The 16,700-nt window shown below is 38.4% G+C and overlaps 3 protein-coding genes across 4 annotated transcripts; 1 reads left to right on the top strand and 2 right to left on the bottom strand.

Annotated features, from left to right (window-relative positions):
• Positions 1–586: 586 nt before the first annotated feature.
• LOC116206869 (protein LURP-one-related 5-like) lies at positions 587–1,917 on the bottom strand. The gene is made up of 2 exons (XM_031539697.1): positions 1,437–1,917; positions 587–1,093 (listed from the first exon to the last, which is right to left on the bottom strand). The coding sequence occupies exons 1-2, from the start codon at positions 1,713–1,715 to the stop codon at positions 662–664; spliced, it is 711 nt and encodes a 236-aa protein (XP_031395557.1). The 5' UTR covers positions 1,716–1,917; the 3' UTR covers positions 587–661.
• A 9,202-nt stretch (positions 1,918–11,119) lies between these two features.
• On the bottom strand, positions 11,120–11,998 carry LOC116206870. The gene is made up of 2 exons (XM_031539698.1): positions 11,753–11,998; positions 11,120–11,497 (listed from the first exon to the last, which is right to left on the bottom strand). Exons 1-2 carry the CDS (start codon positions 11,844–11,846, stop codon positions 11,214–11,216), a joined length of 378 nt encoding a protein of 125 aa, XP_031395558.1. The 5' UTR covers positions 11,847–11,998; the 3' UTR covers positions 11,120–11,213.
• A 1,223-nt stretch (positions 11,999–13,221) lies between these two features.
• LOC116206864 (2,3-bisphosphoglycerate-independent phosphoglycerate mutase) lies at positions 13,222–16,676 on the top strand. Of its 2 annotated transcripts, none has more exons than XM_031539690.1 (9): positions 13,222–13,586; positions 13,748–13,875; positions 13,975–14,125; positions 14,221–14,424; positions 14,536–14,960; positions 15,093–15,285; positions 15,375–15,470; positions 15,559–15,717; positions 16,255–16,676. In XM_031539690.1, exons 1-9 carry the CDS (start codon positions 13,422–13,424, stop codon positions 16,417–16,419), a joined length of 1,686 nt encoding a protein of 561 aa, XP_031395550.1. In that variant the 5' UTR covers positions 13,222–13,421; the 3' UTR covers positions 16,420–16,676. The 2 variants fall into 2 exon arrangements, with proteins under 2 accessions (XP_031395550.1, XP_031395551.1); XM_031539691.1 differs by having other exon boundaries at positions 13,224–13,586; positions 15,562–15,717; positions 16,255–16,673.
• Positions 16,677–16,700: the final 24 nt, after the last annotated feature.

The following is a 16,700-nucleotide window of genomic DNA, read 5'->3' as shown; positions in this document are numbered from 1 at the left end:
AAGTTGGGCACCCAGCGGTGTCGGGTCCAGCAGACAGGGTCTCCTTTCAGGAACACATCAGCCTCGGCCTTGGAGCTATGGAGGAGATGAGTCGAGCTTCTTCCCCTCACTTTGTTAGGCTCTCACCTGATGATCTGCTGCAGTCATTTCTTTGATCTACTCTGTATAAGTTCCATCGGCTTTGATTGCTCCACACTTGGTTGATACTCACAGATAGGGAGCCGAATCTGAACTCTGTCACCGGCTTACGGGTTGAAATGCAGTTCAACATTGATGGTGCGTTTGGATTCAAAGGTAACTTTGATTTTGATTGTGGAAAATGATAAATGAGTTGGGATTAAAAATTTGACTTGGGAAACGTGTGTTTTTGTTGTGTAGTGTGTTGAGTTAAAGTTAAAGTTAAAATTTTTTACTTAGGAAAATATGTATTTTTATTGTGTAGTGTGTTGAGTTAAAGTTAAAGTTAAAATCAAGTTGATTTTAACTTACAAACCAAACAGGCCTAATTCTCTATCAGTAGTTTTGGGTATCAGATGCTGGCAGAAATACATTTTCCCTAAAATGGCGATCGCGGAAGCTTTACTTCAGAAGGTGAAGGCGAGATTTGGTATTGCAAATTTATATTTCGGATAGGAAATACATATGTACATGACAGCAACATTCAAGAACACATAACTGGCCCATAAGATTTATGACAGATCCGATCCAACACAATCACAAATCCCATGACCATCTCGGCATCAAACCCAGGCTTAATCACCAGGCTGAAGACATCGTTCGAGAGGACAACACCTCCATTCTTCACCCTCTTTCTAGCTATCCTTGCCACAACCTCACCGCTCGACCTCCGGATGCAGCAGTTTCGCCTCTCGAATGATCCCTCAATTGTGAAGTCAGGCGCCTGGCCAGATAGGGTCCGGCAGGCGGCTTCCTTTCTCAGGAACACCTCCGCCTCAGCCTTGGAGCTGTGGAGGAGATGGCGGGAGCATCTCCTTAATGTGAACACTCTCAGCTTTGTCATGCTCTGTCCTGATCTGCTGCAGCTATAGCTCTCTCCTCTGTATGCGTTCCATTGGCTGTGAATGCTCCACATCTGGTCGATCATTCAGAAGTTTTACTTAATTAGTCGAGACATGAAATGATTCCAAAGTATAACTTAAAACACACGAAACCGATCAGCAACCGGTTCATAATACCAATCAATCGGTCCATTCAAACGACGTACAGACAAGAAGATTTTAGATCGGTCCCTTAGGAATTAGTAGAGCATTATTTCATAACTATATGACCTTTTGTTAACCTGTTAATTGGCAAAAGTATTTCCAGAGGAAGTTCGATGGCAGTCTCTCGGAATGCTCTTCTTGTACAGAACAATTTCGAATGGAACACAATTCTTTTTCCTTGACTTACAAGAAAAGGAAACAAATTGAAGTTACCTGTGGTCTCAGAGTTAGGAGAGCATTCCCAGCTCCATCCATGAGCACTAGCCCTCCTCCTTCACTGCAACTCTTCGTCCTCGAGTAATTATCGACCCGAAAGGCCAATTTCCCCTGCCGGTCAAACACAGTGAACCCGTCGGTCCCTCGGAAAGCCATGCTGGACCTCTTCCACACAGTGAGCTTGTTCAGACACGGACTCTCAGCTTCATCCTCACCGACACTTTCCAGGAACATCTTGCTCCTGCTATTCACAGCTGCAGGGTGGATCCTAAACATTCCGAGTTAATCCCGTGAAATCGACTAGTCGGTGTAGAAAATTTAGGAGAAAACTAAGGGTGGAGTTCCTGAAGAAAAGAATGTTTCAATGTGATGAGAGAGTTTGGAGCTTGAGAGACATATATTAATGGGGGAATTGATGGAATTACTAGCCAGCATTAATAAGGTGGACTATGGACTGGGAAACAGAGTTCTGTTTAGCATAGGATGGGGCGGTTTTGCTTAGTGGCAAACAGTACTCATTTGAGTGTAGGGTCCTTAGCTTTCATTCAATTGCAGCCATCAATTAACCTTTTTTATTTTATTAAAAAAAATTATAATTCATTCATCTTTTTTTTCTTCGTCTCCTTTTTTTTTTATTTTTTTTGAAAAAAAATACAAAAAACCCCTTGTGGTTTTAGGCGGGGATGGATTGCACCTGTATTTTTGTTAGGGATAATTAGCTCCCCTATGGTGTACTCCGTTAGCCATTAGGGGATTACAATGTTTTTTTTTTTTTAATCATCAACCTTTAGCCTTTTAACCATTCTGATTCTAAATCTTTTTTCTTTTATCATTTTTATCATCAACTTTTCATTATAGTCCTAAAAAGAAAATCGACAGGGAAGGAAGAGTCAAGGCCGCCAATCGAGAGTCTCCGATCAATTTTGGAGTTGGGGCCATCAATCGGCGACCCGGACCCCTCCACTGAGGTCGCCGATACCCACGGAGGATGTCGGTGACCTCAGTGGATTCAGTGACCCAGACCCCTCCTTATCTTTCGATTTTCTTTCTATGACTAAAATGAAAAAAAAATGAAAAGTTAAGGATAAGAATGATAAAAGAATCAAAATGATTAAAATGCTAAAAATTGAGTAAAAATGAAAAAAAAAAAATTAACATCGTAACCCCTCATGACCAATGGAGTACACCACAATGTGGCTAATTGTTCCTAACAAAAACACATATGAAATTTCTCCCGATCCCAAATCACAAGGAAAATTCTTATACTTTTCCCCTTTTTTTAAAATTATAATTCAGTATCCTTTTCCGTCTTCTTTTCTGTAATTTTATGTACGATTGATCGGAATGTTTAGGAATTCCACGTGGAAGAATAAAAAAGAACTCCATGGATTTATACAAGAAGAACGGGTTCCACCGTCTAATATATATAGTTTTAAACTTTCAAATTGGACATGATCTACAATTATGAGTCCACCAGAAATTTCACGGATTTCATGTTTTCCTATGTAAGGACTAATAATAAAACATACTGCCGGCACAGCTAATTAATATTGCTTTAAAACTGTATTCTGATCACGATGAACGAATTGCACTCGCGTAGATAAGCTGGATCGGGAAGATCATTCTCTGTATCAGTTCAAGATATATACCTTCGATGAGATCATCAGGATAGCAATTCTATTTATCTAGTCGGCCAAAGGACGTGTTGTAGTGAGCCAATGGACATGCTTTAATCATTAATTAAGTGCAAATAATCATTAATAAAGTGAAAAGGGGGCTTTAATTAATGTTTAAGATTTTTTGTCATTTTGCATAAAATGATCGATGTGGTCGAGAGAATTGGTGAAGCCATCATTTCTCATATGCTCACATATTGTTTAATCTTTCGCAGCATGGCATCATATTCATACATATTATTTGTCTTACGCTCCCACACGGGAATCAATACATTATAAATCCTCCCCCACACCTATCATGATCAATCATCATCAGCCCTATCCGTGCGTCCCATAAAGCCCTAATTTACGTATATTTAGGTCAAGAAATTGGACTTTATACATAGTAGCTTTCGAAGTTTCCTTGCCTTCTTAACTATGAAAAGGAAGATAAAAAAAAAAAAAAAGAGGAACTTATTACATGTTGTCGACCCCGGCTGGAATTATGTCCACAGCATCCCTACCTAATTCTGCCATTTTCCAGTTTATTTTCGTAGGAAAATGTTATTTCCCTATATTATTATTACCGATAACGTACGGCAAAAGAATAGGAAAAAATATGATGTTTGTTTTTTCATCCTATTTTTGGGGATTTTTCTCAAGTTGTTCCTGTATTAATGGTTGGATCAGCTATGGATATAGACGCATGTAGTGTATATCTCTTGTATCATATTGGTGTCTGGGCACGAGTCGTAGACTGGCGTATGTACCGCGTGACATGTGCGCTGATCAATCTCTCACGGTGAGCCGGTCAGTTGGACGCCAGTGCTCGATCATCTTTTGTTCATGGACGAACCATGTATATACACCAGTGTGTTCAATGGGTACCTCTCTCCACGTTAGATTATCTTATCATTACAATTTTTATATCGAATAATCCAATACGATCTTGGATGCCCCGAAGAGAAAAAGCAGAGACTATATATAGAAGCATTCAGACTTTGATCGAATATCAATCCTGAAGTTTGAACTCGTGGGGAAGGTTAATGCAGCAATATATAGTATATACAAGATGCACGGTTTTATGCGTTCCATATATAGTCTCTCGACTGTGTTTTATGTACTTTTGTTTACGTATTCAAGTTGGCAATATAATATGGATAATGACCTTAAGCGAGCTGTTTAATTAATAATTAGTGCCCTAATCAACATTAATTTATAACTATTATTCAACAAAGAGTGGTTTTCGTACATTAATTAATTATTCTATGCTCTAGGAATAATGCGGCGTGTGAGAAGTTTCGAAACAACGTTCAAATACCATGTGACATCAATTTGTCTGTATAAAGAATTTTGTGGTCTCTCTTCTAGTAATTAAATTACAAGTTGGCTGCTGAGGATAACTTTTCTTTATGAGCAAGAATCAATCGTGGTCAAAGATTTGAGGAAGCAATTTGGATGGATTTTATATCTGTCTCTAACTTGGTATTAACACTTGCCATCTCATGTCCCTTCAAAATCAGATTTAATTCTAACGGAATTTTATCGATTGCGATGGCAAATTGTTAAAATCCAGGGGGGAAAAATTTGATCGCTAATAACATGAGAACCTTTATTGCTATAATCTCATAAGAAACTTTATCCTCTTTCTCTTTTCATTCTATTTTGACTTGCATCACTTGATATCTGAAAATCTAATTCAAAATCGATTGAGCGTGACCAACCTACACTGGGGTAAATCTCTCACAGCATGAATTTTCTTTACTCACAAAACTCGAATTCAATATTTTATTTAAGGGGAACAAACATCGAACTATTTGAATCAACCCACGTTAGTTCTTTATTTTATTTTTTTGGGTAAAAGAAATAGGTGGCTAATTATCACATAAGATATCCACAGATAAGAGAAAAATAGTTCACCGAACAAAAAAGAGAAAATTATGTTTTCTTATGTCCTCATTTGTATATTTCTTAAATTTTTCTGATTTTATCGCTTTGATACCTCTTTAGTCTTTATTTTTTATAAAGTTATACGAGCTACCATAATTTTGAGAGAAATCACAATTTTCTTGATCGAAACCTCTTATCAATTGTCGATCTCATGAAAAATGCGGCTTTTTTTGGTCATCATGATACATGATATTTCTTGATGATGTATCGATATCTTATTATAAGAAGCAGGAAAAAAAAAGAAAAAAAGAAAAAAGTACTTCAGTATAATTTTAATGTGTACATTCCCAAGATTTCTTTAATAAATCTTATCAATCCAATTTCGTCAAATATTAAAAAGTTTAATTTTTACTATCAATATTTTACTTTCGATTTCTCATCATTTTTTTCTTTGGTGTTTATCTTAATTGAGATTTGTAACAAGCATCTCGATCCCCACGTGTCAAATCAATTTAATTTCGATTTCCTTTCATGGGGATTAGCTAGAAGTGTGAATGCTAAGATTGGAATGGAGAATATATATGTTGCCCAAATCAAAATTGAATTGGTTCATTTTACTTAAAGAATTAGAGCAACTTGCATGGTTTGAGTTAGAATGCACTTAATTAACTGGCAATTTATCATAGGGCACCATATTCTTCATTTTGTCTCGTGAAGATTAATATATAAAAAATGAACTAAGTAAAATATATATTTGTATAAATTAGACGAGTGATCTGTTTCCTAGTTAAAATGCATTTTTTTCCCCTTTAAGAAATTCTTTCAGGTGTTGATTAATTGGAGTAGGTGATCATGCACATCACTCCATCAGCTCCATCGAGTCTCTAAAATAAACTACGTACCTTTTTAAAAATAAATTATTTGAGTAATTTGTTAACTTAGCATGTGTTTCTTTAAACTAAAAAAACATGTGCTGAAAATTTAAGATTTATAACTTAAATGATTTAACAATTTTAGTGTTTTAGAATATTAATTAAAAGTTCAGTAATTCTTCGAGAAAAACGAATCCACTTTATATTTATACTTGAGCCCGCAACTTTTGCTTTTTAAAATTTTGGACCCAGCACTTTTATATTATTTTCATATTTTCCACGTTTAATTTTGTCGGTGTAAAGATTTTTATTAAGGAACTTAATGTAGCGAGTAATACTAAGAAGATCTAATATGACCAAGAACATGGTTTTCCAATTGGGAAGTATTTAAAACTATGATTGAGATAAAGAAGGGAGAATCGTTAGTGTAATGTAACAAATATACTAATTGATTTACTCCTTTTAGGAAAAGAAATATTAGCAACTAATAAAAAGTATGATTTTTTACATATTCATTGATTTTGATTTATTATATGCTAAATAGATTATTACATAAATTGATAGAATATAATTAATATATTATTGAATAGAATTTTGTGGACCAGCGGCAGGATCTCCGTCTATTTGCACAAAATGAGGATGTGGTCGAGAGAATTGGTGAAGCCATCATTTCGCTTTACGCTTCCACACGAGAATCAATTTCAGTTAAATCCTCCCCCACACCCTTCATGATCACCGTCAGCCTATCTCTTCCATAAAATTAATTCCTAATTTACGTATATAATTTTAGGTCTACAAATTTGGATATATATATATATATATATATATATATACACACACACACACACACATATGCTTTAGAAGTTTTCTTACCTTCATTGAAAAAAAAAAAACTCACATTGTTATCTACGCCGGCCGGAATTATATATATGTTAGTAGATCAATCCCTACTTAAATTTTGCAATTTTCCGGTATATTAGACGACATTGATGTCTTCCTTTATTTCCGGGTGATCATAGGACATCGGATGTTTTCTTTTTTCGACATTTATCTCAAGTTGTTCGTGTGAGGAGATTCTGTTATGAGAACAAATACATTCATTACGCTGCTCATCTTAATCTTTGCTAGCCGTAGTTTAATATGCGGAAATTTTTCCGCTTGCAAATCGTTAGGGGTCGGGTATATATATCGCTTGTATCATAAATATTTGTATCTGGACTTCTATGAGTCACTGCTCCCGCACATACCATATATATTGCCGTTTGGATTTGGATTTTGGAGGCCAAGCTTGATCGGATTTTGGTTCATGAAGGAACCACATTATTAGTTGGTGCTTTGATCACCACTTCTCTCCATCTCGGATCTATTTATCATTACGATATCTAGATCGAATGCAACGATCTAGGTTGGACTCTCTTAAAAGAAAAGGAGAAACTATGTACAAAAGCATCATAAGGCTATGATTGGTATCGACCCCAAAATTTGGCATTACGGGAAGGTTCATGCAGTGATAGCATACAGCATGTGCGATTTAATGCATTCCAAACTATTGAATTTCCACTCAACTTGTATGGGTTTTAGTCAATTCGTGGTTTATTTCTGCATACACGTTATCACATGTCATTAAATATCCGCCCTTAACAACTGACTTTGAGCCGGACTCATTTTCCGTACTCGGGTGAGGGGGAACTTACACGAGACGCACTCTTGGCTGTGCTCGGATACATTGGGGCCTGACGTGATGTGGGTGCGCATACGCGTAATTTGAGCTCTGATACCATGTAAAATTTATACTTGAACTTTATACGGACTTGAGCTCATTTACAATCCAAAAATTTAAAGTTGATACGTTGCTGGACCCAAACCTTATATAAGCTTGAGGTCGAAACCGAATATGGCGTGGTGTGAGCTTTTCACATGTGCACGCGAAAGCGTAACCCGCTCTAATATTATATTAAATTTTCATTGGACTCATACAAACTTGGACACATTTTCACTTAAAAGCTCAAACTGATAAGTGTTAGTATCTGAATTTCATATAAACCAATAGATATTGATTTATCTTTTCCATGTGAAATTAATATCCTCAACACAAACGTAATCTGCCAGTACATTATATATGTACTCAATCGGCATTTATAACATCGCTATGGTAATGACCTTAAGCTAGTCGATTAACCTAATTAACAGTAATTATTACTGAAGAGTATTGAACAGAAAGTGGTTTTCCGACATTAATTATTTTATGTCATAGGAAAAATATAGGGTGTAAGAAGTTTCAGAACAACGTTTAAATAAATCCCATACGATACCAAATTTGTCTCGACAAAGAAATTTGTGGTCTCTCTTGGAGCAAATTAGTTTCAAGTTGGCTGATGATAATTTTTCTTTATGAAGAGGCAATCATGGTCAAAGATTTTGGAAGAAATTGATTAGATTTTATATTGTCTCTAACTTGTTAACTGCTACCCTTAGTCCTTTCAAAATCAGATTAAATTAATGGGAATTATCACAAGGGAATTTTATAGATTGTGATGGGGAATTGTTAAAATACAAGAACATAATTTTTTGTTGCAATGACATAAATAGAACCTTTATGCTAATCACAAGAGAATTTTTAAAAAAAGTAGCTAAATTAATGACATAACGTGTTCATGCTTACCAATAAAAGAGAAGTATATATTCTCATCTATCTTTTCAATTAATGTGCTTTATTATACATATCAGATCGATACCCCTTCTATTTTTTTAAAGCTATGAGTCATCGTTGATTTTACAGAAATCACAATTTTCTTGATGAAATTAGCCTCTAATAAGCTGTCGATCTCGTGAAAAAATGCAGATTTTGGTAAAGCGTGATACTTTAGTTAATTAACAATGTGTCACTTGATGCGCAGAGAAAGTACTTGAGATAGGTATCAAGGTGTGCACTTCTTGGATTTTTTTGATTAAATCTTAAATTTCAATATATAATGAAATTTTCAGTTTTTAAAATATATATTATTTTGAGATTTCCTATAGCTTTTAAAATTTATTCGAAAGAGAAAATATCTTGAGTAGAGATGTTAGGATATCTCTTGAAATATTAGAATATATTCTTTGGGTATCACGTATAGTATCTTGTACGAATCGAGAAGGTGTCTTAGTGTCGAGGAAGCATCGGTCCCTTTGGCCTGGTGAGAGAGTCTGAAATAAAGGGGAATAGTGATGGTATGATCTCTCTAGAGTTCAGAGTGAGAGAAGATAGAGACAATTGAGAGGTTAGTTAGACTCGTCTCGATATAATATTGTGTAATGGAGGTCCAGATATATCTGTGGATTGTAGTCTCCAATTTAACTGTCTAGTAAATTCTTCTCGCGAATGTTTTCCTTGATATTGAAAGTTTTACCGTAAATTTATGGTATTCAATTTTATTTATCTGTTATCTCATTTCATGATTAAGGCATTTTACACAACATTTACTAGTTTTTATCATATTCTCTTGGGCTGATGTTAATTCGGATTGTATCAAGCATCTCAATAATATATTGTACAATATTCACTCCAATAAGTATGCCATAATTAAAATAGATTGATTTGGGATTAACTAGAAGTGTGAATGCTAAGATTGGAATGGAGAATATGGTGCACAAATTACAATTAAATTGGTAAGTTTGTTAAAGAATTAGGGCAACTTGCATGGTTTTGAGTCAGAATGCACTTAATTAAATTAGCAATTTATCATACGGCATGACATTCTTCATTTTGTCTCGTGAAGATTAATATACAAAATAATTAATCTTACTAAAATATACATTTCTATTAAAAAAAAGGAAAAAAAAAAGATGTTTCCTGGTTAAAGTTTTTTTTCCCCTCTGAGAAATTCATTGATCAATGTTGATTAATTAATTGGAGTAGGTGATTAGGCACAGATCAATCCCATCAAGCCTCTCAAATAAAGTATGCATAGACTATTCATAGACTCCAACGACCATTTGAGTTTTTTTCTCTGAATCGTAACTCTACGAACATTCCGATTCTCTAGCTAGTACTAGTAGTACAAGTAAGGTCAATCTCGATCGGCAATTAGAGCGAATCTTCCTCTCAAAACTTTCGGACACATCCTAACACAAGGTTAGGTGACATGCTTTAAGATTCTCCAGCTAGTACTAGTAATTCAGTACTACGAGTAAGGTCCATCTCGATCGGCAATGTCAAGCTGGCGCCCAAATTAACAGGCATCATTAATTAGCTCCTTGTTCAAGCACTAGCTAGGAGGTTGAGCATAATCTAGATAAAGGATAGGCATTAAAGCCCCATGGAATATGGTTGTTACAGATGATCTTGTCATGATCGACAAGGATGTGGCAGAAATTAAGGATATGTTGTTCGAGATGTAACCTAAATATGTTCAATTCGTCATGATATTATAAGTACACGTGAAATCACGATTCCTACGGCCAGAGAATGCAAATATATTATAATCTTGAACTCATCGTAAATCACTACTGAGTTTTATTTTTTATTTTTTATTTTTGTAAATGAGGGGCCGAAACCCAAAAATACATTAAAATAAAATGAGTCTAGTCACTCCGGGTATTTAAATAATGAAAGATGAAACAACTGAGGATTTATGTCATCAAGATTATACTATTAATCTATACAAGACATGTCCTATAGCTACTTCATTAGATTATATACCACACTGACTCTAAAATTCTATTAAACTCTTAACTAATTTCACGGAAATTTATCAAATGGAATGAATAATTTTAGAATATTCTCCTTATTAACTCTACGAAGCTAGTGTTTTTATAGTACATTATACATCCACAAACAAATAGAAAAAGGAACGATGTCGCCGAGTATTAATTTGTATTCGTCCATTGGAGAAGTGGGCGCGATGTGAACTGTGATGGGATTCCGATTCCAAAATTAAAACTCTTTGGGTTAAAAAATTAAAACCCTTTCTAATTAATTAAAAGGATTAAGTTTCAAATAAAAGTATGAATTTTATTCTCTTCTTTAAATATATAAATAAAAATAAAATTTATTGCAAAATTTAAGTACATACTAGGTGAAAACCATTCATGTGTCGTGTGCATTACATGGTACAAATCGGTTATTATGTGCAAAATTTAACCTCGAGATCACGGGTTCAAATGCCATCTCCCGCAACATTAATGTTGTGATAAAAAATGAGAGATGATTTTGATAACTTGTAATTGATCACTTTCGTTTTTTTAAACTTGGGGCGAGGGGGCTAGAAGCGTTCAGTAAGTATACTATCACCGGTTAATTATACCGACTTTCTTATTCCATCAAATGTATAACTTGCAATATCTGTGGTATAGGAGGAGCTTGTAATCTGAAAGTACTACACAGCACAGGATGTGCAATTGCAGGTCTTGGGGACAAAGGCGCAGAACCCGAATGGCTTTTTCGGGATTTGGCAGTCGATGCCGAAGCAGCACGGCATGGTCGTGCAGGTCGGTGCAGGGGAGGCCGCCGCACAGCACTTGCAAGGCAAACAGATCTGGAACGGGGCGAACTGCTGTCTCGGGTCATCATTCCCGGCCTCAGGGATCGGGTAATTCTCAACCGAAATATCCGCAGGCTCGAACTTGTATGCAGCCTGCAGGTCCGCCTGAACCGACTTAACTGCAAAGTTGGAAAATCGTCCAATCAAATTATGGGCCAAATTGATACTGTAAATCATGTCTTGACAGTAAGTGGTTCAATCCAAACACACATATCGGACAACCATACATGACAAGAACGGGCAGACAGTAACGAACAAGACTGTAAGCCGGCATGGCAATAGTCGTTAGGCTGGCAGAACGATGCATCGACAGTGTACACATATGGGGACTCTAGAAGGGAAAACAGAGCCGTTCGAGTCGAGGATGCACTGACCCGGATTTCTTGCAGCGAGCTCAACGACAGCAAAGACGGCGGCAAAGAGGAATAAGATGAGACTTCGGGTAAGATTGGCTGCAGAATTTGCCATGTCCCTGGTTGCTTAGCTGAGGGATGGGCGTGCTTGAGGTGTTGTTTATGTTTTGTGTGGTGGGAAAGATTTTGGAGGTGAGACTATGAGATTTTGTGAGCAGGGAGGAGGAGAGTGTGGGGACTAGGAAGAAACGGTGCGGCCCTCTTTTTCTTCTCATTGGATCGGAAATTTTTTGTGTCCGCAGAATCATTTCCAAGTGAAAGAGACCCATGCGATGGAGACCTTTGATGTTTGTGGCTTCACAATGATTGCATCCCGATGCCAATTTTTCCGGGGACGATATCTCGTGCAGTCACCGCTCAAAAAGCTCGGAAGCTCGGATTCGATTGAGTTCTTCGACATTGCGCTTCGAATCATCCATGTACGGCAATCCAATATCGTAATATCTATATAAGTTACGAAAATAAATTCTTTTCCTATATATATATATATATATATGTACACACTTTTGAGCTATACAAATATCAATTTACTTACATATTAATTTATGTAATATGTTTCAAATTTTTTCTACTTTTCAAATAAATATTTTATACTATTTCCTACAATGCACGGACTCCGTAACTAGTTAGAAAAAGGAAGAACAAATAACAGTAACTCACTGGTCTAATCGACCAAGTCTTCAGGTACAAGCGAATTGCCAGAGCAATGTACATGTTTCCCCATCATGAAAACGATAGAAGTTCTGACCTCAACATCATTTCCGCAATGCTTTACAAGGCATAATATACCCATTACTCTGCCGATTGTTGCAAGACCGCCCTTGCGAGTGCTTTCGAGACACTCGACACTACAACACTTTCTTCGATTTGCATCCTCGATATCTCGATACTCCATTTCCTATATTACTCATCAGGCATGCCAACCTTTTTCACTCCACAAGACTTGCCAGTAGAGAGGACAGAGGAGGTCTTTGATCTTGGGAAGGCAATTGAATTCACTCTTGTGAACTGATATTTCCATGGGCCGGGCCGTAAGGTATCCTTCCCGCCAAGCCTGGACCGGTCCATCTCTCCATTGGACGTATCACAGTACGGGTTCTTGTTAGGCTAAGGAAATATGAAGAGGCTACATTGGCATATCGTCCTCCCGGGAGTGTGCCGCTGAGATCACGGTCGTGATTATCCAACTTCCAGGAGCATGCCTTATAACTTATGATCGAGACTGCCCAGTTCTCGACTTATCTTCTATATGAATCAAGAGATTTTATCTCAGTGATAAAATGCGAGATTTCTTTATTTCGCTAAACCTTCTTTGTAATCGAAAAAAAATAAAACAGACGTTTTCGAGGGCGAGTTGCAAAGTTGACATGTGATACGTGTCATGTGTCCAGGGCCATGCCAAGTGTCGTCCTCCCGTAACCTGTCAACCCCCAACGGCTGTTAATGGATTCTTCTCGTTTCTTCTTCGTCTGCTCCAACTGATCTCTCTGGAAGCAGAGCCCATCTTGCCATCCATTAACCTGCTCAGAGCTCGATCATACCCGGCCTCTTCTCGCTTGAATCATTTCGCGGCCAACTTCCGATCATCTATCTGTTGACTGAACCAATCCTTGATCATCATCGAACTGAAATGGGGAGCTCGGACAGGAACTTGTGGAAGCTGGAGGACCACCCGAAGCTGCCGAAGGGGAAGCCGGTAGCTGTGGTGGTGCTGGACGGATGGGGGGAGGCCTCGCCCGACCCCTACAACTGCATCCACGTCGCGGACACCCCAACCATGGACTCCCTCAAGAAGGTTGATCATCTTTCCTTTGCAATGAATGCCTTCCCTTTCATATATCAGATTCCGCGGGATGGAGTTTTCGCTCTCCACCGCTTCCTTTCGTTGTGTGATGGCTCTTTACATTTAGATTTTGTTTGTGGAATGTTAACTTTAATGTGTTTCGTCATCGAAAGGGTGCCCCAGAGAAATGGCGTTTGATAAAGGCTCATGGGACCGCAGTAGGGCTTCCATCGGACGATGACATGGGAAACAGCGAGGTCGGTCATAACGCGCTCGGTGCGGGACGGATTTATGCTCAGGGGTATGCTCACGGATTTTGATTCTTTTCTGGTGCTTCTATGTGTTGGTGGAGTAGCACATTCGATGTATATACCTTGTTTATTTATGGTATGCAATGCAGTGCAAAGCTCGTGGACCTCGCCCTTGCTTCCGGGAAGATTTATGAAGGAGAAGGTTTTAAGTACATACAGGAGTGCTTCAAAAATGGCACGTTGCACCTGATCGGATTACTAAGTGACGGCGGTGTCCATTCTAGGCTCGATCAGCTGCAAGTAAAAGCTTTCGTGTTTGGTTCTCCCTTTTTCTGCTTCTTGAGTTGCTAATTCACCTAGAGATCAGCATTGAAATTACCACTTATTTGATGCAGTTGCTGCTCAAAGGATCAGCCGAGCACGGCGCCAAGAGGATTCGAATTCATTTCCTCACTGATGGGCGAGACGTTGTGGACGGCTCAAGTGTAGGCTTTGTGGAAACTCTTGAGAACGACCTTAGGCAGTTACGCGAGAAGGGAGTTGACGCACAAATTGCGTCTGGTGGTGGTCGGATGTACGTGACCATGGACCGTTATGAGGTATGTGCCTGGATTACATGTGACTGATGATTAGAATCTATTTACAATCCAGTGGGATGAACACAGAACAAATAATGAGATAAATAATTGCTACTTGACGGATATCTGCAGAATGACTGGGATGTCGTTAAACGGGGATGGGATGCACAAGTTCTCGGCGAAGCACCTTACAAGTTCAAGAGCGCCATCGAAGCGGTGAAGAAGCTCAGGGAGGACCCCAAGGCCAACGACCAATATCTGCCTCCCTTTGTGATTGTTGATGAAAATGGCAAACCTGTTGGTCCTATAGTGGACGGCGATGCTGTGGTCACTTTTAACTTCCGCGCAGATCGCATGGTCATGCTCGCAAAGGCACTCGAGTATGAAGATTTTGACAAGTTTGATCGAGTACGTTTCCCTAAGATCCGTTATGCTGGAATGCTTCAGTACGATGGAGAATTGAAGCTCCCGAGCCATTTCCTCGTCTCTCCACCTGAGATACAGAGGACTTCCGGGGAATATTTAGTGCATAACAGTATAAGAACATTTGCTTGCAGGTGTGCTACTCGAGACTCAATCTTTTCTGTTAAAGATGCAAGTTGCATTGGTAATATAAATTGGTCTGACGGAATCAACTGGTGCATACTGATTAATCTGTTACGTTTTTCTTCCCATCCTTTTTCTATTAGTGAGACTGTGAAATTCGGCCACGTCACTTTCTTTTGGAATGGGAATCGATCCGGTTACTTCAACCCTGAACTGGAGGAGTACGTGGAGATTCCGAGCGACATTGGTATTCCATTCAACGTGCAGCCGAAAATGAAAGCACTGGAGATTGCTGAGAAAGCCAGGGATGCCATCCTCAGCAGAAAATATGATCAGGTAATTGGGCTGATGGTGCATTGTTATCAGTAGACTGTCTAATCCGACTTAGTACTCAATTAGTTATCGTTCATGTTAATGTTGGTCAGGTTCGGGTAAACATACCAAATGGTGACATGGTAGGGCACACAGGAGATGTCAAAGCAACGATCATAGGGTGCAAGGCTGCCGATGAGGCTGTGAAGGTCCGAGCCTAAACTTTTTTGACATGTTTCATTTCGATTCTCTCTCTGTAAATACTGCGAATTGCTTGATGAGAGCTTTCGTTTATAGCAGACAATCCTTGATACCGTCGAGCAAGTGGGGGGAATATATGTTGTTACTGCAGATCATGGGAATGCCGAGGACATGGCCAAGAGGAACAAGTCGGGACAGCCTCTCGTTGGCAAGGATGGCAACGTTCAGATACTCACTTCTCACACACTTAGGCCGGTAAGCAAGCTTACCTTATATTTTCCCGTGAATTGCGGAACGATGGGCAGTTAAGGATTGGTATGCTCGTCCACCGAGGTTGTGGATCAAGGCAACCCGAGCGTAGTTCAGGTCATGCCTAAAGATTCAAATCCTATAGCTATACAACTTGAACGCATCGTTCTTTCTCATGTATCATCCGAGTCCTTGTAGCTCATGTAGAACAGAGCGGATCGGAGACTCGCACCCAATCCAAGCGTACCCGAGATTCTGCCTTATATATTTCTTTATATAGCTTGAAGTAATAAGTGCATTAGATGCAATTCATTTGATTGAAATGATGAAGGAAATCAGCGTAATTCGGGATAAAAATACAAATTAATAATTTGAATCCGTTGCGATCCCCTCTTGTTCCAATGTGGTAACTATCAGAGATGAAGCCACATCACAGCAATGATTATCCGTTTCTTTAGTCACTTCAACTTCGTAAGCTATGGTTTTATACATCATTAGTACTTCCTATAAATACCAGTCTTGACTGTAGATCTTTGTCTGTAGGTTCCTATAGCGATTGGAGGCCCTGGATTGCTGCCAAGCGTCAGGTTCCGCAAGGACATACAAGAAGCCGGGCTTGCCAATGTAGCAGCCACAGTAATGAACTTTCATGGCTTTGAAGCTCCCAGTGATTATGAGCCAACCCTCATCGAGGTAGCAGATAATTAGAGGATGTGGAAGCATTGTATTCGCGATATGAGTCTTACACTCCGAACTAGATAATGATCATGCAGAACCGTGTTATTGAAAAATAAGACACAGAAGGGTCGATCATTCGATTGTCACATGCCGAGTTTGGGATGCTGATATTTTCAGTACTTGAAAGATACATATGTAGAACTTTGTCTGATTGTTTCCTGAGGAGAACTCTTCGGCTTAAAGCATTTGACTATGAAGTAATGGAAATTTTTCTCCCGATTAAACTCCACGTTGCTGCTTGTGGCCAAATT

The sequence above is a fragment of the Punica granatum genome, chromosome 5 (genome assembly GCF_007655135.1).
Source record: "Punica granatum isolate Tunisia-2019 chromosome 5, ASM765513v2, whole genome shotgun sequence".
NCBI lineage: Eukaryota > Viridiplantae > Streptophyta > Magnoliopsida > Myrtales > Lythraceae > Punica > Punica granatum.
Note: the sequence above shows the minus strand (reverse complement) of the source record. Positions and strands in the feature narration are given on the sequence as shown.

Coding starts and splice junctions, on each gene's coding strand:
- LOC116206864 (XM_031539690.1), top strand. CDS start 13,422: ATGGGGAGCTCGGACAGGAACTTGTGGAAGCTGGAGGACCACCCGAAG. Junction 14,126..14,220: donor CTAGGCTCGATCAGCTGCAA/GTAAAAGCTTTC, acceptor TATTTGATGCAG/TTGCTGCTCAAAGGATCAGC. Junction 15,286..15,374: donor TCAGCAGAAAATATGATCAG/GTAATTGGGCTG, acceptor AATGTTGGTCAG/GTTCGGGTAAACATACCAAA.
- LOC116206870 (XM_031539698.1), bottom strand. CDS start 11,846: ATGGCAAATTCTGCAGCCAATCTTACCCGAAGTCTCATCTTATTCCTC. Junction 11,498..11,752: donor GCTCGCTGCAAGAAATCCGG/GTCAGTGCATCC, acceptor CCAACTTTGCAG/TTAAGTCGGTTCAGGCGGAC.
- LOC116206869 (XM_031539697.1), bottom strand. CDS start 1,715: ATGTTTAGGATCCACCCTGCAGCTGTGAATAGCAGGAGCAAGATGTTC. Junction 1,094..1,436: donor TCCTAACTCTGAGACCACAG/GTAACTTCAATT, acceptor ATGATCGACCAG/ATGTGGAGCATTCACAGCCA.